The sequence below is a fragment of the Cygnus atratus genome, chromosome 7 (assembly GCF_013377495.2).
Source record: "Cygnus atratus isolate AKBS03 ecotype Queensland, Australia chromosome 7, CAtr_DNAZoo_HiC_assembly, whole genome shotgun sequence".
In the NCBI taxonomy this organism is placed as follows: Eukaryota; Metazoa; Chordata; class Aves; order Anseriformes; family Anatidae; genus Cygnus; species Cygnus atratus.
In genome coordinates this window covers 14,342,599-14,364,731 of record NC_066368.1, presented here as the reverse complement: position 1 = coordinate 14,364,731, position 22,133 = coordinate 14,342,599, and the positions used below count along the sequence as shown (strand labels likewise).

General features: G+C 53.5%; 2 protein-coding genes across 5 annotated transcripts; one reads left to right on the top strand and one right to left on the bottom strand.

Annotated features, from left to right (window-relative positions):
• Nucleotides 1-1,985: 1,985 nt before the first annotated feature.
• Nucleotides 1,986-9,834, bottom strand: DPCD (deleted in primary ciliary dyskinesia homolog (mouse)). Its single transcript, XM_035547710.2, has 6 exons — nt 9,733-9,834; nt 8,495-8,575; nt 7,704-7,828; nt 6,719-6,852; nt 3,292-3,394; nt 1,986-2,184 (listed from the first exon to the last, which is right to left on the bottom strand). Exons 1-6 carry the CDS (start codon nt 9,794-9,796, stop codon nt 2,080-2,082), a joined length of 612 nt encoding a protein of 203 aa, XP_035403603.1. The 5' UTR covers nt 9,797-9,834; the 3' UTR covers nt 1,986-2,079.
• Nucleotides 9,740-21,456, top strand: POLL (DNA polymerase lambda). 4 transcript variants are annotated; one of them, XM_050711879.1, is made up of 9 exons: nt 9,740-9,905; nt 10,604-10,763; nt 11,017-11,314; nt 12,005-12,143; nt 15,270-15,593; nt 16,190-16,363; nt 17,171-17,299; nt 19,296-19,464; nt 19,782-21,456. In XM_050711879.1, exons 1-9 carry the CDS (start codon nt 9,795-9,797, stop codon nt 20,144-20,146), a joined length of 1,869 nt encoding a protein of 622 aa, XP_050567836.1. In that variant the 5' UTR covers nt 9,740-9,794; the 3' UTR covers nt 20,147-21,456. The 4 variants fall into 4 exon arrangements, with proteins under 4 accessions (XP_050567836.1, XP_035403600.1, XP_035403599.1 ...); XM_035547707.2 differs by having other exon boundaries at nt 9,864-9,905; nt 11,020-11,314; nt 19,782-21,454; XM_035547706.2 differs by lacking the exon at nt 9,740-9,905 and adding an exon at nt 9,929-9,967 and having other exon boundaries at nt 19,782-21,454.
• Nucleotides 21,457-22,133: the final 677 nt, after the last annotated feature.

The window sequence follows — 22,133 nt, the reverse complement described above, 5'->3', positions numbered from 1 at the left end:
CTCTTACCAGCACAGCTTCCTCTCACAGTTTGGGATCCAGCTCTGCTGGCGCTCATGTCAGCTTCTGTGTAGCTGTGTGTTCTCCTTGAGTCTAAGTGGCAGAGTTGATATCTAAGTGCTCCAAGCACTGATCTACTACTGCAAAAAGATGCCATTGCTGGAATAATCTTCTATCAATGCAAAACTGTAAATCCCAAAGACTACTGGTCCAAGATAACGATTCTGGGGGGGACCTCTGGGCTATAGGTAACATGAAGCTGTTGCCAAAAAATGGTGCTTTGTGTCAGGAGCTGTTAAATCCTATTGTTGTATTGCTTGGAGCACTTTGGGCCCTGCACGTGAGGGGAGCTTTAGGTAAGTGATTAGGCATAAGACAGAGGACTAGAGAGAGAGTTGGCAGCACTTGGGAGTCAGGGGAAGGTCTGTGTTTTCTCAGATCCTGCTGTGTTCCAGGTCCTTTAATGAAATCGCGAGTGGAGTGAGGGATGGAGATATTAAATGTCTTTGGCAGAGTCCCCAGAGAGAGGCCGTGAAGGAAACAGAGTAAATATGGGGTGGGAGGAGAGGTTATTTATTGCAATGGGACTTGGGCAAGGCCCAGAGTAGGAATGAGCATGACAGCTGAGCACGTGTATGGTGTCACTGTTGCAGGAGAGTCCTCCTGTGACAACAGCGCTGCTGCCAGGCCTGCCATTCCCTTTCTGCAGCCCATGTTGGTGGGTCCTGCGTTCTTCTAGCTGCTTTGAGGTTCTTCCTGGTTGAAACCTGGAGCGGGGCTGCAGTTCCATGGTGGTGCCAGCACTGGTGGGTTGAAGGATGCCCCCTCCCATCTCAGGTGACATCGAGGAATGGGGGAAAACAAAAGTGGGGCTGGCGTGCTGGTTTTTCTGAGCTCTGCCAGTCAACAGTGTCTCATTTGTCTTGGGAAGACTGTGCAGATGGGGCCTGGAGTTACACAGCAGCAAGGGTGTAACTGAGCGTGCCACCTGGGCTCTAAGAAGCTTTTGTGGTTTGTAACCAATGCTCGTCAGAGGAGCTATCTCGAGAGCTCACAACTGGCTCACTTAAAAGTCGGATTTGTTTTGAGCTGTTCAAATATGAAGATGTTGTGGATGCCCCGTCCCTGGAAGTGTTCAAGGCCAGGCTGGATGGGGCTTTGAGCAACCTGGTCTGGTGGGAGGCGTCCCTGCCCACGGCAGGGAGGTTGGAATTAGATGATCTTTAAGATCCCTTCCAACCCGAACCATTCTGCGATTCTACGAGCTGGGGATGAAAGGACATGCAGAAGTCTAAGTACAGGGATGGCTGGTGCAGGGTAGAGGCAGTAAGTGGTGAGTTGCTCAAGCAGCACTGCTGGGGTTGTCCCCACACACAGGCTGCTGTCTTTGCAGTGAGGTTTGCAATGCGCCGAGTTTGTGCGCAGTTGTGGAAAAGGTGTGCCGCTGCTATCCCTGAGCTGGCCAGTGACCCTTGTCACCGTGTTCCCCTCCATGCCACGCAAATGAAGGCAGCTGCATTTCAGTTCCTGCGCTCTGCACAGCAGCCCTACATCCTGCACGTCATGTTGCACGTGGCTGGCCGTAAGGAAGCAGCTCATCGCCCTATTTCATGTGCTGTGCTGGCTCAGGCCTAAGCACTGATGATGCTTGCAGAGAAACCAGGGTCACCAGAACATCCTTCTAATGGCACAGAGGACCCTGCGCAACAGCACGACAGGGAGTTGCTTCCAAGCATGTCCCAGGCAGGTAATGGGTGGGAGGAGGGGGTTCTCCTTTCCTACAAGGGGAACTACCCAGCTTTCATGTTGCTTCTGCTCGTAGAGGATGGGGAAAGGGCTGCTGGCTGCAGCTGCGGTGCACTTCCTTTGCTCGCTGCAGCTTCCCACAGCTCACAGAACGATCATAAATGTCTGTGCAAATCAGCGGCCCAGGTGGCAGAGAGACAGAGCCCCCCTGAGCCTGCAAAGATTCCTCCAAACCACTGTATTAACACGACTAATTTTTATTAGAAAAGGCAAAATAAATACCGTGAAGCTGTGCCAGAGAGCTGCCCCTACCTCAGCCTCTTAGCAGCCTCCACCTATTGGGTCGTACAGTCACCATCCCCACTGTTTGCTGCCTTTATCTTCTTCAGCTCCTTCTGCAGCTCCTCTTCTGCAGCCAGGATCTCCTTCGGCTTCTTGTACTGTAGGACAGAGAAATGCCCATAGCACTCCTGTTCTGCCTTGCTCCAAGAAAACTAACCAGGGCCAGGCCCCAAGCAACGTGGTGTGTGTTAGCACTGCTCTTGCTGGGTGGTACCAGCACAGCTGGGGCCCTCCTGCCAAGGGAGGCCTTTCCCTTATCAGCTACCTCCAATGCCTGGTCGGAGGTGGTGCCCCCGAGCTTAGGGACATTTGCCAAGATCCGAAGCGTCTTTTACAGTGCAAGCAAAACTTCCCAGTTGGAGGTGGAGTCCTGGCCCCCACCAACACCTCTGGAATATCCTGGCAAGCTGTGCTGCGCAGATCCCTGGTGTGTTTGCTGGTCGTACGCTCACATGTGTTTTATATATATATATATTTATAAATCTGCCTTTTTTAAAAGGCAGACAGAAAAGTAAAAGTTGCAGTTCCTCTGTCCTCCCTCAGAACCCTCTTGCCCAGCTGCAGTTTAGTGGTGAATGCAGGTGCTTTTTGGCAAGGGTTTGGCCTGTAGCAGACAGAAGCTCAGAAGCACTCAAGATGCAGCTCTTGGCCTATTTCCTCTGCACACGCACCCCCAGCTCTGCTGCGAGGTTTCCCTCAGAGGGGACGTGCCCCTGGTAGCTGGCTTCTGCATTTAAGAAGCACGTGCTGCTCAAAAGCATTTGTCTGCCTCTGGACGCTCCTTGCAACAGGTTAAATGCTCATTTTGCTAGTCTCTAACTTCCACCGTGCGTCCCCTCCCTGGCACAAAGCAGCAGGCTTTTTAAAGACTGAGAGACCTCTGAGTGCAGCAGGTCCTTGGACTCGCTAACACAGAGCACAACAGCATGCTCTGAGGCAAGAGAAACTTTTTCTTTCTTCAGACACTGTTCCACCTGCAAGTCACCTTGATGAGCGAGCAGGGCCCCTCCTGTGGCCCAGGATGTCCTGGCCAGTGTCAGCATGCCCGGTGTAATCTGAAACCCCCAGGTACTGTGACAAAGGGGGCTCAGCAGTGACCCACAACACATCTCCCTGCTCTGCCTCGCTTCCCCACATGTAAGAATTTTAACTTTGTGGATGGAAAGAGAAGGGCAAAGTGCTGCTCTGCGTGGCTAAAGCCTCACCGTGATGATCAGGGTGTTGTTGGCGTGGGTGAAGCTCAGGGCAGCTGTGTCTAAGGGGAGCTGGTATCGGTCCAGGTCAGGAATAGGGAACTTCTTGTAGTACCTACAAATGAGAGAGGAGACAGAAATAAGGTGGTGGAGTTCCGATTCCCCTGAGCTATGCAACGTTGCTCTGCAAGGTGTACTCTTACATTTCTGTTGTGCCTGTCTTTTGTTTCCTGTACTGGGGTCTGCAGTGAACTCCCAGGAGGGTAGGTGGGGGGCAGTGGACCTCTCAGGGTTGGCAGGAGGACCCTGTGCTGTGCGGGTAGAAATGGAGGGGTTACAAGCTGTCTAGGCTGCTAAGAGATTTCCTGACTTTGGGACTGGAGCCTCGTGGACCTGTGTCCTGTGTTTGCCCTCTGGGGCTGCACCAAATACACGACTTGATGGTCCTGTGGCCACCCAGAGTCACGGTTGGGTTTTCAGTACCTGCCACCAGTCTCACGAGCAATCCCCGCCAAGGAACTGGCTTGTAGCTGGTACCGAGGTGCCCAGAGCTGAATGGGAGCAGGCAGCAGCTGCTGTCATGCCGTGAGGGGTTCTTCTCCATTCGGCTGGCTGTGTGTGAGTCTTGGCCTCTCTAGCTACCCCTGCCCAAACTGCAGTTTATTTTCCAAGTCACGGTGCAAACAGCTACAAAGGGCAAATGGCTCTCCTGGTGCAGTGGGAGGAATGTACGCAGCTTGTTACCGCAGGGCTCAAACCGTTCTGTGTTGTCACTGCTGTCGGTATTTGGAAAAGGTGGCAGACATGGATAATAAGGGAGATGTCAAAGGTTAAACAGCAGAGATTAGATGAACACAAAGACATGTTAAGGAAGTGTTAACTTCTTACCGATTAGACAAAAAAAAAAAAAAGCAGTACACAGAAAAAAAACCCACTGTTTCAAAGGGCCTTGGGAGTCATCAATGAAACAGCAGCATTCTGCTGCCCCAGGACTAAGGAGAAGGGGAGAAGAATGGCTTTGGCTGGCCTCAAACTAAAATCTGTGACAAGATCAAAGGAAACCAGATCTGCCTGGCCACCCCCTCCTCCTCCTAACATTACCACTGCCTCTCGCTACAATAATTGAATCAGGTTTGGCGTTTGGGGAGGAGGCTTTCTGGGTTTGTTTTTAGAGTTTAGTTTAATGGATTTATTTTACAGCAAGAGGTTTTAAGCAAATCCCACTTGAGCAGCCCTTGCCGTGGCCAGAGGGAATGGGAGTGACTGGTGGAAGTGAAGTCTGGAGGCTGGGGAGGCAGCTGATGGGTGGATATCCCTGCCGAGGCAGGCAGATTCTCTGCCCTCTCCTCTCACCCCATGGCCAAGGGCAGTACTGCACTCCGAGCCTGGGTCCTGGCTCAAGATCCACAATGCATATGTGAAGCTGCCTCTATTTTTTTTTCCTACTGGAAACCTACTTTTTGTCAGCCTGTAGGGAAAACTGCTACTGGTATGCTGAGAATTCGCTGCTGAGCTGCTCAGTAGTGACTTGGCAACCCACCCTGGTGCTTGTGCCTGCGGCTGGCGGTCAGCGCGGCTCGGTTGCTCAGAGGCAGCGTGGCTGCCTTCCAAGGGCTGGAGAGGCTCGGAGGCTTCCTTTCTCTCCCATAGCGATGCACGCTCTCTGCGGACTCCGTGCCTTTGTTGCTATCTTGGAATTAGTTGCTGAGTGGTGCCTTGCCCTGGCCAAGACCCAGGAGAAATGATATAAGATATCCTGGAGCCTGTACTAAGTGTTCTGGTGCTGGAGTCTGTCCCTGCTCCCTACTGACAGCAAAGTCATTCTGCTCCCCAGAGGCGACTTTCAGCTTTAATTCCAAAAGCCCTTAACTTTCATCTGCAGGCCATGAGCAGCTTTCATGTCCTTCCCCTATCTCTGACACCAGCTGACGCGCGTGTAGCTGTCGTCTGCTTGTGGGGCAACTCCGCTGTTATCCTGAGGGTGCTACAAAGAATCCTGAAGTCAGGTGGGGCACAGGTGAAACCTCAGTGTACATTACAGCCTTACAGCACCTGAACAGACAAGGAGGTTCCCACATGCACAGCACTGTTAGTGGGACTAGGAGTAAATAAGACCCCTGTGATTGCAGGGGGCTGGACTTAAGACTCGTGTACTCCTTTCCTGACCTGGCCCCATGTGTGCCTGATGGGAATCTCACTCATCTTTGCTACACAGCTATCCCCACTAAATGGCCGCTCTTCTGCAAATCCCTCTGCATGGATTCAGGCCAGAATCTTGCTGTATTAGAGTTGTAATTGTTGCTGCTTTCATGGGGCAGATTCCCCCTTCCTCCTGTCTAGCCTCCTCCTGCTTTTGACTGTCCAGGTGTGCTCAGGTGCAGAGCTCAAACATCCCCTTGCCACGGCCTCTGATGTGGCAAAACCCTTGCCTGAAAAGCTGCAGGTTCTGCTGTCCTGAAAGCTGTTCAGTGGCCAAGGTGTAAGGAGTTCTTTGCCAACAGCACCACCTACAGCCAGCTACAAGGAACGGTTGAAAGAGGGCAAGGGGCAGACTGGAAAACACCAGTGTGTTTTTTACCCACAAATCGGATCCTTCTGTGTTCTGCAGCAATGCTGGGGAAGGAAGGCAAGCAAAGGAGAGCCTGCCCAGGCTTCTGTACTGGTGTATTGTCCCAGTTTATAAATAGCTTTCACTTACCTTCCAACATCCTCACTTGTTTCCTTAATACTTCCTTGCTACCTCTCCCCAGTCCTACTGCTCTTCCTGGCTTATTCCACTGAAGCAGTAAATGTTTTGGGGCACAGGGCGTCCCATTCTCTGAGAGAGGCCATGTAATGAATGCCACAGGATAAGATGAAGCCTAACACACTTTTTTTTTTTTCTCCCATGTTAGATTTCTTTTGGCAGAATGTTGCAGTGCTTCCTTTCTAGATTTTGTTTTTTTTTTTTGGCTACCTCCACAGCAAGAAATACCATTGGCATTGTGACTGCCTACAGGACAGGTTTACAAAGGGAGATCTGTCTGCCTGGGTGCTCGTGACTTACGCTGTTCCAACCGAATCCTGCAGCTCCATGCATTCTGAGACACAATGACTAAATCAAACTATTGTAGCTGGGGGAGAAGATGGGATGCTGAAGCTTCAAAAGGTCTGTAGGGGTCTTACATTATTTCTCTTTGTGAAATAGCAGATTAAACGCCTTGCTACTGGAACCGTGAGATAAGTTTGCAAAGTCCAGTGCTGAACGTGAGGGGCTTTAGCGCAGCTCTGGCTGGGGCGGTTGCGAGTGGAAACTGGACAGCAGGAGACATAAAGCTGTGAAGTGTGGTTCCATAAAAAGAGGCAAGAGAGGACATCTCCCCCGTGGTGCAGCCACCAGCCTGCCCCGTGCCAGCCCTCCCCAAGGGACGCTCAGCCCAGCAGTGCTGTCCTTACTGACTTCTTGTTGGTGGTCCGGACGACACAGCAGCGCTGCTCCTTCTCCACGGAGACGCTGTAGACCTCCTTGGGGTAGGGCAGGTTATGGATCCGCCACTGGAAGCTGGTCAGGGTATCCTTCCTCATGAAGACAGGCTACGGCAAACAAGCACCTTTAGCAAGGCTCCTCCAGCTTCTCTCTCCTCCCTGTCCCCTCCTTCCTTTACTACCTTGAGAGGCTCCACATTGGAGTAACTCTTCTGTCACACTGGAGCATTAGGGACTAACTCAAGAAACTGCCTGAGCAGCAGTTTCCTGGAGCTAGCACTGCTCTGCCTTTACTCAGGGCAGCGCCTGCTCTGCTTGCAGGGGGCTGAAGGTGCTCACCAACGAGTCTTGCAGCACAGTGTTATGGTGAAGCCAGGCCTCTTCCCCACCAGCAACCACATACAGAGCTCTGCCTACCCTAGGGACCTGCTGGATTCAGTCCTGGCTCTGCCCAAGTTTGCTGTGCAGGGCAGGGCTTTTTTCAGGTCTGGTGAGAGGTTACAAACAAACAAACTAGAAAAGATGGTGAGATGTTATAACTTCAGCCTCTTAACCTGGTGGGATGGGAAGTTGAAACAGGCAGTGTTGTGTTAAGGAGCAGCCTGCTACACACTGCCTGCCTTGGCCTTTCATTGTCATTGCCTCACTTTCCATCCAGTGACTTGCCCCAGCACTGGCCTTCCGTTCAGCCTACCATTTTGGAAGCCAGAACAGTAGCTGGCCAACACAGCAGTACAGTTTCTCTACTTAGGGAAACTACAGACCTCTCAAAGACCTCGAAAGAACCTAAGCTGTGCCTTGTTTCTCCCCAGCCCCAGACTTTTGGGATGTTTTGTAGTAGAACACCAGGCAGGTTAAGGCTGTCTCTCGAGGCTGTGAGTGATCTGCAGTCTACCAACTACTGTAAGCACAAGGCCAGGCAGTGTTAGGTGCAGTGGTGCCTGCAGACCCTTACGTACATTGGAGCTGCTTTCCTTTATGAGCTCTGATTCCAGCACTCCCAGGAGAGGCGAGGCTGGCTCTCCCACTTCGACCTGCCACTTGCCGGAGCCCCCGAGGGTGCTCTTCTCTCGCCATTTTCTACCTGTAGAAGGGAGAAGAAGGGTTTTCATTATTTTGCTTTATACAAAGAACTCCAGCAAAGGACTGCCAAAGCAGCCCAGCACGCTGAAATGATATGATGATATGCCTCTTCCCTTAATTCCAATAATTTCCACTTTGGTGTAAGTGGATCATTTAGCTGGCCCACTCCTGAAGTCAGAAACTGTGCACCAAGTGCATCGCTTTCTGGCTATTTGGTGCTGAAGCCATGGTGGGGTTGCAACAGGTGCCGTGCCGCAGCTGTGGTTTTGGATAAGATCCATAACCAGCACGTTGCCGCTCTGAGGCTGCAGAAGCCACCAAAAAATGCACGTTTCACTCTAGCACGTGCTACACCTGGCTATGCATGCTGGCAATCCCCTTTATACAGATCAAGTCTGTTGTGACCGACGAGCAGTTTGGGAATAATCCTAAACTAAAGCAAGGCTTGCTTCAGCGTGGAAGCGAGAGAGCCCTGGGTCTGAACTGAACCGTATTTATGTCCCTACAAAATTTGGTGGGTGCTACAGGGACAAATCCCTCCCGGAATATCTGGGAGCAATTTGTTCCTGGCCTGACGGTGCCCCCCAGCCCTGCGAGCACAGACCCACTGCTACGTGCCAGCCGCGGCGAGACGCCCCGACCCACGTCCAGCGGGAGCACCACTTACTCACTAACTGGCCAGTCTTCACGTCGTACTCTTCAGCCATCTCCTTGCCATCCTCGAACAGATAGTGGATCTTCCGCTTGCCTGGGGACAAAGCTGAGGGTGAACAGGAATACACCCATCCCTTGTCCAGGACCCCGTCCCCTTGTATGGGGCCCTAACCCCCTGTATGGGGTCCTGTCCCCTTGTCTAGGACCCTAACCCCTTGTAAGGGCCCTGTCCCCTTGTCTGGGCCCCTGTCCCCTTGTCTGGGACCCTTAACCACTTGTATGGGACCTGTCCCCTTGTATGAGGCCCTAACTGCCTGTCTGGGACCCTAACCTCTTGTAAAGGTCCTGTCCCCTTGTCCAGGACCCTGTCCCCTTGTCCAGGACCCTAACCCCTTGTATGGGACCTGTCCCCTTGTATGAGGCCCTAACTGCCTGTCTGGGACCCTAACCTCTTGTAAAGGTCCTGTCCCCTTGTCCAGGACCCTGTCCCCTTGTCCAGGACCCTAACCCCTTGTATGGGGTCCCATCCCCTTGTATGGGACCCTTAACCCCTTGTCTGGGACCCCGTTCCCTTGTATGGGACCCTTAACCCCTTGTACGGGTCCCGTCCCCTTGTCCAGGGACCTAACTGCCTGCATGGGGTCCTGTCCTCTTGTCTGGGACCCTAACCCCTTGTAAGGACCCTGTCCCCTTGTATGGGGTCCCGCCTCCTCGTCTGGGACCCTAACCCCCTGTATGGGGTCCCGTCCCCTTGTGTGGGACCCTTAACCCCTTGTATGGGACCCGTCCCCTTGTATGGGGCCCTAACTACCTGTATGGGGTCCCTTATACGGGGCCCTAACTACCTGTATGGGGTCCTGTCTCCTTGTCTGGGACCCTAACCCCTTGCAATGGCCCCGTCCCCTTGTCCAGGACCCTGTCCCCTTCTATGGGGTCCCATCCCCTCGTCCAGGACCCTAACCCCCTGTATGGAACCCAGTCCCCTTGTATGGGACCCTTAACCCCCTGTATGGGGCCCTAACCCCCTGTATGGGGTCCCGTCCCCTTGTCCAGGACCCTAACCCCCTGTAGGGGTCCCGTCCCCTTGTCTGGGATCTCTATCCCCGTGTATGGGCCCCGTCCCCTTGCCCGAGGCCCCGTGCCGCCTCCCGGGCCCGCATCCCAGCCGCTCCAGCCCCGTCCCTCCTCATCTCCCGCTCCCCCCCCCCCTTCCCCGCTCCGTCCCCGCAGCACCCCCCCGCGCCCCGTTACCGTCCTGCAGCAGCGCCGTCTTCCCGGCGGCCCGCAGCCGCTCCAGCCAGCCCGGCACCGCCATGGCGGCCGGGTCCCGTCCCCATGGCAACGCGCCCGGGCCGCCCGGAAGCACTCGCAGGCCCCGCGGCCTACCGGGGGTGGGCCCGGCCCCGGTTCCCCTCGGGTTCCCGGTGTGTTTTGGGGGGGTGGGGGGGGGAAGTCCCGCGGATCCGGGCAGGGCGGAGAGGACGAGGTTGGGCCCCCGGGGTCGGTGCCGAGGTAGCGCCGCGGTGGGGCGGAGGGCACGGGGAGGGGTCGGCTCCGGGAGCTGCTGCCCGGCTCCCCCCCCCCCCCCGGGGAGCAAGGCTCCCGAGTTGGTTTTCGTGAGGTTGTGGGTTTGGGGTTGAATTTGGGTGCTGAATTGGTGCCGTTCTGCTGTTTTTAACAGGGCTGGAGGTTTTCCTCCCGGTGCTGGTTAAACTCTGGGTGTCGATCAGCTCCTCCGTCGCGTGCCAGTATCTCCCTCTTAGGGACGGGCTTAAAAAGTATCTGGGACGTAAAGTTGCTTGTGTTGGATAGGAAGCAAGTCCTAAATGTTAAAATAGTCAAACTCTTTCTATTATAAGAACGCAGTCTTGGCGGTTTCAAGGGCGCTTGAGCAGGGTCTTCGTTAGAGGCTTTTTAAGTGGTTTCTCACTTCAATTTTTTCCAACCTTGTGGGATGAAATTCTTGTTTCCAGGTGCCTCCCTCAGGGCGAGCGTTTTTGGAAGATGACAACAAAAAAATACCCGAACCAGCAAAGGCCGTGGACAAAATACGTGAGGCTTAAGTTATTTTGATTGTGTGAAACTGTTCTAAGCAACCTTCTTCTTTCTTACTGGTATTCAGCAACTGCAGCTTAACGTCCCACCAGGGGAGCGAGGCCCAGCCCAGCCCATGGAGCCACGGGGGATTGTCAAAGCCTTTCCCAAGAGGAAGAAGGTGAGGGATGACTCAGGGAAAAGCATCCCTCCAAAGATCCCAAAAGAAGGAACAGGGGTACCTGAGGGTAAGTCCTATGTGCCCATGATATGGAATAGAATGGTGATATCCCAGCTTGCTAGCTGGAGGTGCTGTTCCCCCAAAGGTTTCTTCTGGCCCCTAAGTACATTTTCTGTAGAAGCACGGCTGGCTTGCTTCAGTGTGTCCAGCTAGTGCCCCCAGGGGCTGCCTGCATCAAGTCCTACATGAGATATGTAGCCCAGCTGGTTCAGAACACTGTTTCCTTGTCACTGAGCTCCTGCCCTTGTGTTTTTCTTCAGCAGAGTGGCTGAAACCAGTCACCGCCTACGTGTTGCAAGCCGGCATCGGCCAAGCCAGGGCAGAGATCTTCCGTAAGCAAATTGTCCAGAATGGGGGTCATGTATGCGACCATCTCTCTTCAGAGGTGACGCACGTCATTGTGGCTGAAGACATGGATTGTGATCGATCCTTTCGGCTCCTGAAATTAACCAAGCTGCCTTCAGGGTTGCAGCTAGTGAAGGCATCCTGGCTCAGTGCTTGCATTAGAGATCAGGAGCTGCTGAGTACCACTGGCTACAGTGTCTTTATCCCTCAGAGGTAGGCAGATGCTATGCTGTTGTTCCTTCCTACAGTGCCTCTATCCTAAGAGCACTGAAATTTGACCTCTGCTCAAAATCTCAGACTGCAACTCTTCGCTGCTCCCTTGGGCATGATTCAAAGTCCTTTTTCACTGTATAGATTGTGAACTTTAGTGTCTTTGTGACTGATTGCCATTCTGTGTCACAGCAGAACTTGGAGTAGAGTCCAGAGTGCTAACAGGAGTCCTGTTGCTTGCTACTGGTGCTAAAGGCACCTCTTCCTAATCCATTAGTGATAGCAAGGAGATGTTTGTCTTTTTTTTTTTTTTTTTTTTTTTAAGAAGTGCTGAGGATTAAATGCTGTTTCTTACTGCAGATGAAAAGTAGAGAGAGAATTGACAACTAGGCCCAAGAGGAACTAAGGACTGGAGCAGCAGGTGTCCGCAGGTTAGGATCAAAATGTTTTGGCAGAGGTTTAGCAGAAAAGTCTAAGACTGAAGTAGATAGGAGTGGAAGCTGCAGGTCAGTGAGGTGGGTTGAAACTGGGGGACTGAGTCAAAGCCAGAGCAATTAGTCTGGGATCTGAGAGTAAAATTCATATTGGTTGTTTGCTCCATCCCAAAACATACTTAAAGATTTTCTGGGCAAACTTACTGGGGCTGAGAAGTCCTCCTTCTCCTCCTCTACTAAGGCATCTGATCCATGCCAGGTACCTGGAAAAGGGAGAACAGCAGAAACAGCAGCAGCTCCTGGGCAATGAAGAGGTCCAGCCCCCAGCAGACAAGGAAGCAGCGGAACCAAACACTAAAGCACCGGTGGGGGACTTCTCACAGCAAGGTCTGTCCGAGGTGAGGCTTCCCACACGGGTGCTGCTCCTTGTGAACCTGTGTCCTGCTTTTCTTGGCTAAGAGCATTCCTGCAGGAGTATGATACCAGATTTTCTAAGCAAAGGGGAAGTGTTTGGATGTTTCAGTAGGTTGGTGCTGGCAGATTCAGACTGTGGCTGTGGTTACTGCTTCTCTTTATCCCTTTTAGGTGTTAAAAGTAGAAAAAAACACTCCTTAAATTCCTGTCCCCATCAGAACATTTCCAGCTGAAGCAGTCCTGGTGCTCCAGTCAGGCCAAGGCTCACTCCAGTGATCGTGTTTTCCCTGCCTCCTTTTGAGGAATATTCCCTGGCCAAGAATATCTCCCTTTCAGGAAGCTCTGATATTTCATCCTGTGTTCCTGCCTGAGCCATACTGACCCATTCTCCGCTCCTTGGCAAGCACCCTGTTCAGACACATGTGCAGGGGATCGGGTTGCCGCTCGAATGATTGTGGTGGTGTGCTTAAAATATCTGTGTTGGGTTACTGGTGGCCTCTGCTGTGAGTCAGCTTCTCCAGATCTGCCATTAGCTTCGTTTTCTTATTCTGCATTTTTGCTCAAGTTCGCTGAACTCTTTTTGGCATCGGCATCATCCAAATTTATCTCGGTTACCACAGACCTCTTAGAGCAGCAGTTGCCTTGTAATGCTGGCATCTGATGCCAAATTTACTAACTCAGTCCCAAATCACAGGTGCTGAATTTGTTTCATAAAACCCTGAAGTTATTCCCTAACTGGCTGCCCACTGAGGGGTCCTTTGTTTTAGGCTTTCCCTTCTCTTGAATATGTGTTTGGGGGATCTCTTCTCCCCAGACTTACTATCTTGTGTGTTATAGGGAGAGTTGGCTGCTGCTTCTTAAAGCATCACCTTTGCAGTTATCCCATCTTTGCTGTTTCTTGTAATTCTGATTAATTTAGTGGCAATTGTTATTAACAAATCTCACACAGCAAAAAAAAAAAAAGGGGGCTTTTGTACTTTTATGGATCCTGTGGCACCTGCCCTGCTTTCTGCTCGCATTTACTTTGGGTGGTCAGACAGCTTTTAAAGTCTGTTTGAAGCCTTATTGCCTTTTTTTTTTTCTTTTTAATCCCCTCGGGCAATGATACTTCCTGTTAGTCTGTGCACAAAAACGGTGTTTGTAGGCACCTGAGCAAATTTCCTTAGCCTGAGCTTAGGACTATGTGAATGTGGGGAGGACAAGATAACCCACTGGATATGCTCTAAAGACAGTACCAACCACTTTTAGGACATGGCACCAACAGACAAGCTGAAGTTGAAATCTTTGTGGAAGTAGCATCCATTTAAGCACAGCCTTTTCGAGATTTTTTGGATGTTTTCCTCCAGGCAATGAGCGTGACTATTTTGTGCTGAATGGGGGCAGCTCCGAGAGTTCTGGGTTTGGATGGGAACTCTGCAGAAAGCCTTTTGCTAGTCAGATTGTAGCAGCTGCTTTGTGGCTGACATCTGGATGTTGTAGATTTCTGCAAGGCAGCATTTGCAAGTGGTACCACTTATTCACTGACTGATCCCTGGGGTTGTTGCTCCAGACTGCTTTCTTCCATCTTGAGTGGAGCATTGTCTCAGCTGCCAGGCTTCAGCTGCTATCCTGGGACCTGTGCTGTGCTCCAGACAAACCAGGCACATCCCAGTCTCACCCAGCTCTGGCAAGCCTTCTGCTGGACGATCCTGGAGGATCTTAGAAGCTCACAGGTTTTGCACATATAGTTGTAAGAAGTGCGTCAGCTTTTTTGGTAAAGCACGGAGATTCGGGGCTTTAAGTGCTCTTTCACCTATGTGACACTGCTGGCTGAGAGAGCGGGAATTGCATGCTCCAGCTGTAGAATTGTTTGCGTTGTGCTGGATAACATGCTTCTTAAATGCTTTTAAGGGGCTTACTAACCCATCTGAACACTCTAAGGCTTTGCTGCCCTTAGAGGGAACAGCGTCTTAAGGGAGTTGCATACAGAGTTTCAAGGCAAATAAAACTACTTTAGTCTATCAAATCCTTGGTCTGACCCAGTTTTCAGAGTTATAAAACAAGATTACAAAAGGGAACGCAAACAAACATCCTGTGCCTAATGACTTCAGCTCTGTATCTTGTGTCTGCAGGCCTCCCTAGCCAGCAGAACCAAAGGTTGTAAGGATGTGGCTCTGCCTCAGCTGGGCTGTGCTCTGCAGAAACTCGTAACAGGACTTGTGTGCAGCGTGTAACTGCAGGACTGGTCCCAAACAGCTCTGTGCCTTCCCCGAATGCTTCCACAGTGCAGGAGCTCATGGATCCCCATGGACCCATGTGTTTATACATCAGGAGAGAGGAGGACCCCAACGAGCAAAGCAGTCTTCAAAGTCTCTGTTCGGCTTCCCACTTCTATCCCCTTTTGTTCGTTACCTGAAGCCAGGGCTCATTGTTTCTTAAGTCCACACAGAGGCATCCTAATGCTGAGGGTATCAGCAAATGTATACATTGGTTCTTTCTTCTGTCACTGAGGAATGTGGAGTCCTTTGTGGCATTCCTTCCTCCCCCTTTTCTCTTGCACATAGCCATGGGGAAAATGGGGGGGTTGTAATTTACTACCCTGTTAAGATTTTGTCTGTAACGTGAAAACAGAGTTCAGGGCATATCTCCAGTGATCTGCGTCGTGGGGTGGAAGGTGCAGAGTCTGAATGTGAGAGATGTGTCTGTACAGTCACCAGACCAACAAAAGGTTTCCCATTGGGAGCAGCGAGTCAGGATCTTTCCTGGCCAGGGATTTCAGCGTTGTCATCCCACACTGCTGGCAGCAGTTGCTCATTTAGCCAGTGTCTTGTCTCAGGGGCTTGGCCTTAGGAGGTGCCTGTGTGCTTGGGTCACATCTGGACAGCAATCTCTACTCTCGTGTGCTTTGTGAGACGTGTGTGTAGCTTCAAGGGGTGCCTGGGTAGCTTGGGACATTGAGAGCTGTGTGTGCTTATAACTAGCAACTTCCTGATATGGCAATTTGAGCACTGCATGCCCTGGAGGTTGGTTAGTGCTCTGACTTCCTACTCCCAGGAGCAGCCTGTGCCAAGGGGACATATGTGAGGCATACGCTTATTCTCACTTGACTGCTTTTCTACCTCTCCCTAAAGAAAGTCTGTGATGATGAAGACAGCGAAGGAGAAGATGCTAGTGTCACCCAGGGGGATCTGGAAGCACTGATTTCTGGCCGCTACCCTGTGAAATTGTCGGAGGAGACCAATGACAGCTCTTCCACAGTGGCGCAGCCTGCCAGCAAGTGGGTTTGTGCTCATTCCTCCGACAGCAAGAAGGAGAATCACAACCAGTGCATCACAGAGAAGCTGGAAGTGCTGGCAAAAGCCTATTCTGTCCAGGGGGACAAGTGGAGGGCCCTGGGCTACTCCAAAGCCATCAATGCACTCAAGAGCTACCACAAACCAGTCACCTCCTACCAGGTAAAACACCTTCCTAGGGGAGTGGAACAGGGAGATGGACTCAGCATCCTAACTCTGTTATATGTCAGATCCATTCCTGTGTCTGTCTGGAACAGCTTATCTTCAGGCCGTGGAAATTCCTTTGTGTGGGAGGGTTGTGACAGAAGTTGTGTAGTCTGTTGGATTCATTGACCACCAGCAGAGTTTTCAGATCAGCAGAAAAGTTGGAGACAGAGCCTCTTATGGTCAGGTCTGAGCACCCAAGAGAAAAACGCCTTCCCTAGGCAGAATGCAGGGATGTTTTCACCTTCCTCTTAAGCCTCAACAACTGGCTAGCACTGGAGAAAATATATAAAATTAACTGGATTTGGGCCTGATTGACTGATGGTCCGGCCATTCGGTGTGTTAGTGTTTCAGTCCTCTTCTGCACGCTTGTCCTTTTCCACTTGGCAGTGAGCTGATGCGCCCTATGTAAGCCCGGCCTGGAGAGGAGAGCAGCTCACAGAACTAGGCCTGCCGCTTGCCAGTCACTGACTGAATGGCTAACCAGGCTCTGAGTGGTAACTGCTCCCCAGCTTGTCTGTGGCCTTCACTGTTCTTGCTTGGTTTCTTGCTAGGAAGCCTGTAAAATTCCTGGGATTGGGAAGCGAATGGCAGAGAAGATCCTGGAGATCTTGGAGAGCGGGCACCTGCGAAAGCTGGATCATATCAGTGAGAGTGTGCCTGTGCTGGAGCTGTTTTCCAACATCTGGGGAGCCGGCGTCAAGACAGCTCAGATGTGGTACCAGCAGGTGAGTTTAGTGCCTCACACAAGCAGTTCTCCGGCTGTGATTTGAAAACCGCTTCTGAGTACGGGAGAATTACTTTGGGGGAGTAGAGGACAAACGTGCAATAGAAGGGGTGGAGCACACACTGTTCTGCTATCATCACTGCTTGGAGCTCACCTCACACCGCTCACTGCAGTGACATTGTTCAGAATCAGCCTCGAGCCAGGACGCCGTGGCTGTCAGAGCTCCCAACCCAGTTGCTGGCCTGTTGGCCTGGCCGGCTCCTGCAGCTGTTGGGAGCAGCCATCTGCCTCGTCGTTAAAGTGAGGTTGAAGTAATTGTGCCAACAGGAGCAGCCCAGCCCGTAGAGTAGGTTCCTTCTTTAAGAACAGTTCCTGAGCACAGATCTAATGAAGCCTGCTTTCCTGTAGTGGTTGCTTTGTGATTGGATTCTTCGCTGTCTAAAAATATGCTTGTGTTCACCCTGTAGGCTTTCCCTTATGGGGATATTCTGGATTTCTTTCCTTTACCTGCATCACTTGCTTTCCTTCAAGCAGTAAGAACACAGTTGCCTTAAGAACAGTACCCTTCTGTCAGGTTTGGTTAAGACTTGAAGTCGTCGTGGGGTGGAGATTAGAGGTGTGTGTGGGATTGCCTAAATCCCTTCTCTTCAGGCACCAGGCTGTAAGTGATCTCCACATGTGATCACAGAAGCTGTGACTAGCCTGGACTTGAGGCAGGTTAAATACAATCTTCCCAAATCTTAGTTGAAAGCATTTGAAGAGCAAAGGCTCAGCAGATGTTTGAATGCCATCACATCGTCTGCACTAGGGTTTCCGGACGCTGGATGATATCCGCACGAAGGCGTCTCTCACCAGCCAGCAAGCTGTGGGACTGAAGCACTACGAGGATTTCCTGCAGCGCATGCCTCGGGAGGAAGCTGCGGAAATAGAACAGACCGTGAGTAGCTCAGCCTGGGCCCGTGGAGCAGAGGACTTGCCAGGGTATGACAGGAGGGTGCAGGCTGTGGAAAGGCCTCTGTCTTACAGCTGAGCTCTTTCAGCCTCTTCTCTCTGTAGTGTCAGTGCTTGGGTGACTGTTTTGGGGCATAGACCCACAAAGCTTCTACTTTACCCCATAGGAAGGTTGAGTTCGAGTGCCTGGCAAGGAGGAGGATACTTCCCCGGTGTCGGTTCCACACACTGCTTTGAAAATGGCCCCGTGTGGCACGATGGGATGAGCAGGTTCCCAGCTCCCTTTCCCTGCCTCTCATCTTCTCTGAGATACCTGCTTTCGGCTGAGGCCTCTGCACTGTTTCCTTGATGCTGCTTCTCCAGCGGAAGCCGCGAGCTGGTTGTCTGTGAGGACAGACCATGGGGATCCTTGCTGGAAGCAAAGGGGTTCCAGGTGCAGGAGGGTGCTGCTGGCTCTAGCAGGCCACGGCACTCCAGAATCATGGGGTGCTAAGCCGGTGTACCCTAATGCGAACAGAGGGCTTGGGGCACCGTCATTGCTACCCCGGTGCTCTCCGATCACCATGGAAGCAGCAGCCAGCGTGACCCTGTCACTCGGCCACAGGGCCTGGCCACGAAGAATACGCTCCTGCCGGGCTCCTGCTGGGGTGTCAGCCCCGTGTGCAGGATTAGCCCTTCTAGTGGTGAGCGGTCCTTTTCCCAGGCAGGCTGGTTTGAGGAGCTGGCTCTTGGGGGTGGGTGCATTGTTATCTTGGTGGGATTACTGCGCTCCCCTCCATACACACGCACACACCTCTGATCCAGGCCCAGGAGAGAGAATAAGGGATTAGTCACTGTCTATGCTGCCTGTCACAGTGAGATCTGAGGAGCTTTTAGGCTCTTGGGTGGGGCTGGGAGTTTTCTAGAAATCCTCATTTAAAGCCAGAAGGGGGGCAAGGACACCAGAGGAGGGCTTGCTCCGCATGAGAAAGGCTTGTGGCTTCTTGAAGCACCTCTGGGGCAAAGGTTAATGGGTTTATCTCTTGCTAATGAAGGATGATCCCCAAGAGTGACAAGGGGCTGTGGGCATGGACACTGCCTTCCTGAACCCCAGGCCCTGTGATGGCCTCGTCACTGGGAATTGCTGAGCCCCTAATTATTTGCTGCCAACAGGGTGATTGGCACAGTCAGACCGAGAATATTCACTCCCGTCCAAGGACCCGAGAGCCCTGCGTAAGCATTTAATGAACGAAGCCATCAGAATTGGCACTGTCTGCACAGAACAGAGCTGGGGTCCAGCCTGGAGGTGGCTGCGATAGGGGAAGCTCTGATTATGTACAGATGATGGTTGGCAGCAGTGTAGTTATCAATTCTGTCAACAATTCTGGGACATTTGTGGTTTTCCTGGGTCAGGAAGCCCAGCTCTCCTGCAAAGGCAGAGCTCTAGGCTGGAGCAGACTCCAAGGGGTGCTCACAGGTTCTCTGCTGTCTTGGAGGAGTCTCCCTGAGCCCACCTCTGCTTCTGAAGCAGGACCTGTGATGAGCTTGCCTTGAGCTGATTCTCTTTGTGGTTAGAACCAGTGAGCTTTGCCCTCCTGGCCCAGAGGAGAGCCAAAAGCCCTCTGCTCTCCTCCTTCCGTGGAAACTGAAGGCTCCGACAGGTTGTGCCCTGTGCTGCCTCCTCAGTGCTGCTGCACCTTCCAGCTTGTCCCAACCCACTTCCAGCCCAGTCCCCGCAGAAGCTGATGCCTGATGGCCAACTTTGTGCTGTGTGGTGGTGGGCTGGGCATTTTCAGGACTGTGTGGAGGCCACCCCAGCACACATGACAGCAGGCCAGTCTTCTCCTTGGGGCAGCTTGCCGAGCCTACCGAGTGTCTGCTCTGGACAGAGACCCTGGAACTGCAGGGCAGGCTGAGGCAGGTGCAAGGTCCTTTGCTGCCTGGACAGAGAGGGCATGAAGAGAATGTTCTCTGACTCATCTCCCCTCTTTCTGTTCCTGAAGGTCAGACAAGCAGCCTTGGCCCTGAAGCCTGGGCTCGTGTGCGTGGCGTGTGGCTCCTACCGCCGGGGGAAGCCCACGTGCGGAGACGTGGACGTGCTGGTCACTCACCCCGACGGGCAGTCTCACCGCGGGGTGTTCAACAAGCTGCTCGACAGCCTCCACAGGAGCGGTAAGAGGGCTGGGGGCTGGCACGTGCTGCTCGAAGCCGTTCCCATCACGGCCAAGCTGAGGAGGGAGGGAGGTCTGAGCTAGATGTGAAGGGCAGGTGATTGCTTTTCCCAATGGCAGGACAACTTGTAAGCTCAGAGTACCACCTCCAGCCAGTGTTAAGGAGGAAGTTTGCTGCAGTTCAGCCTGGCTTCTCCTGTCCGTGTGAGGCTGTTAGGGCTGAGGCTGTGTTGTCCTCTCAGCTGCTGCCTGGACAGTTCAGGATAGGGACGTCAGTCTCTGCCACTCAGCTCCTCTCTGCCTTTTCCCTCTCCCCAGGCTTCCTTACAGACGACCTAGTGAGTCAGGAGGACAACGGTGATCAGAAGAAGTACCTGGGGGTCTGCCGCCTCCCTGGGCCAGCCCGGCGTCACCGCCGTCTGGACATCATCGTGGTGCCTTACGGCGAGTTCGCCTGCGCCCTGCTCTACTTCACTGGCTCGGCTCACTTCAACCGCTCCATGCGGGCCCTGGCCAAGACCAAGGGCATGAGCCTCTCAGAGCATGCCCTCAGCTCAGCTGTGGTGCGAGGCCCCGGTGGCGTAAAGGTGTTACCTGGCCGTATTCTGCCCACCCCCACCGAGAGAGATGTCTTCATCCAGCTGGGACTACCTTACCGGGAGCCCTCCGAGCGGGACTGGTGACACCCTGCTGTCACCCAGCGCTCTGAGCCCGCTGCCGTGCTGCTGGTTTGCGGGGTGCTGGCTTCCCCGGTGCTGTGACTGCAAGCTGGGGATCATAAACCAGCAAACGGGGCCCTGCTGCTAGCAGAGCTTTGTGGCTTCACCCAGCAGAGGGCGTGGGCTGGAACCAGGCTGGAACCAGGCTGGAAATGCTGCCCGGTGCCCCACACATCCTGTGCCCCAGCTCTCAGGCAGCCCCTGGCTCCCATCAGCTACCCTGGCCGCTGGACCAGGCCCCCTCCCCTGCTCACTGCTGCTAGGAGCTGCTGCTGTAGGTATCACAAAGGTATCACAAAGGTCCCCCTGTGCTGGTGCTGTGTCCTCCCTCCATCAGACCTGACTTTTGTCATCTGGCAGGTCTCATTGCTTGGGGTTGGGTTGCTGCGGCTGCCACCAGCTTCCCCTGGTGCCCAGTAACCCTTGAGGAAGCACGGGGACTCAAAATGCTGCGTGTGCTTGCTCTCAGCCCATCGTGTGCTGAGTATCTGCCAGTGCAGAGAGCTGTGATCCCCCTGCTCCGGGCACAAGGGCTCCTTTCCTCTCCGTGGAGGGGAGGAGAGGACCTTGGGGTTCAGTGGAGCCGTGCTCAGGCAGGGTTTGAATGTAACGGCACTGAATGTAACCTGGTAGGGCCGTGTGTTTGCTGCACACAGGGTGTGGAGGCAGAGAGAAACACAAGGAGATAGTTGTATGAATTTGGGCAAAGCAAAGCTTTCCCATTCCGTGTGCGTGATGGCCAGGAAGTCATCTGAGCTTTGCGTGTGTGTATGTGAGTGTACGTGTGAACGTGTGCTCAGCCCTTCACTTCCAGAGGAGTGAATTTTATTTCTCAGGAAACCTCAGCTATTTCTATATTCTGGAGATGAATTTTGCAGGGGCTTTCGGTGCTCTGCAGCACCGGCTGCTGCGAAGGCCAGGGTGGGTGTTCCTGGGCCAGGACCGCCAGGCTCTCCCTTGTCTTGTGGGGTCCTGGTCACTCTGCACTTTGCTGTGTCACTGTCACACGTGGCGATGAGCTGCGTTTGCTGCTGGGGCAGGCACAAGGGCATCGAACCTGGCAGTTTTGCACAGGTTCTTGCTGCGCTGTCGGCTGGGGCTGTCGGGCACCAGCGGTGGGGTCTGGGCTCTTTGCTGGGGAGGCCTCGACCCGGGGGTGTCTGTGGTCAGCCCAGCCGTTCTACACAACGCTTGGTGGAAACAAACGTCACCTGGCTTGTCGTGGTGCTTCGGAATTTGAAGTACAATAAATCCCATCTCTCTTTTTCCTTGACACCTTTGTCTTTTTGCTCTCTGCCTCGCAGCTGAGCTGCTCGCCTCCAGCCCTTGGTGGATTCAGGTTTTCCTCCAGCTCTGGGTGCCAGGGCGAGCTGTTCCTTGCTGTGCTGGGGCTGCCCCTCACCACATCACCTGCTGGGGACATCGCTGGAGGCGGAGGAGACGCAGAGCTGCTGGTCCCCAGCTCTTTCCCCTTTGTCCTTCCCTGTAGGGCCACAGTTCGCGCCGTGGTGCCAAATGGGTGCTGCAGCAGCACGTCGAAGCCCCGGCCTGGCTGTTTGTGCTGCTTTTTACAAAGCAGGAGGCTGGACACGGGGAGCTGGGGCCACTCAGCAGCGGGACCGTTCACCGGGCCCCTTGGGAAACGCAACCTTGGGAAAAGGCAGCGAGGGCGGCCCCACGCATTGTGCCCCCCGGCAGCCCCCACCCTGTCCTGCCGTCCCCCAGCTCCCTGAGGGAAGGTGCTGATGTCCAGCTGGCCCTTCCCACCCCACCGCTCCCTGCCCAGGAGCTTTGGAGGGGGCAGAGGGCCCTCCTGTGGCCAGCAGCAGCCACAGCCGGGTGGCCCAAGGATGGGGCCGGCACCCCTGGGCGCGTGCAGTGGGTGAAGGAGCACGGCCAGGCTCTGCTGCGGGGGACGGGGGTGACATTTCTGCGTGCAGGGCAGGAGCTG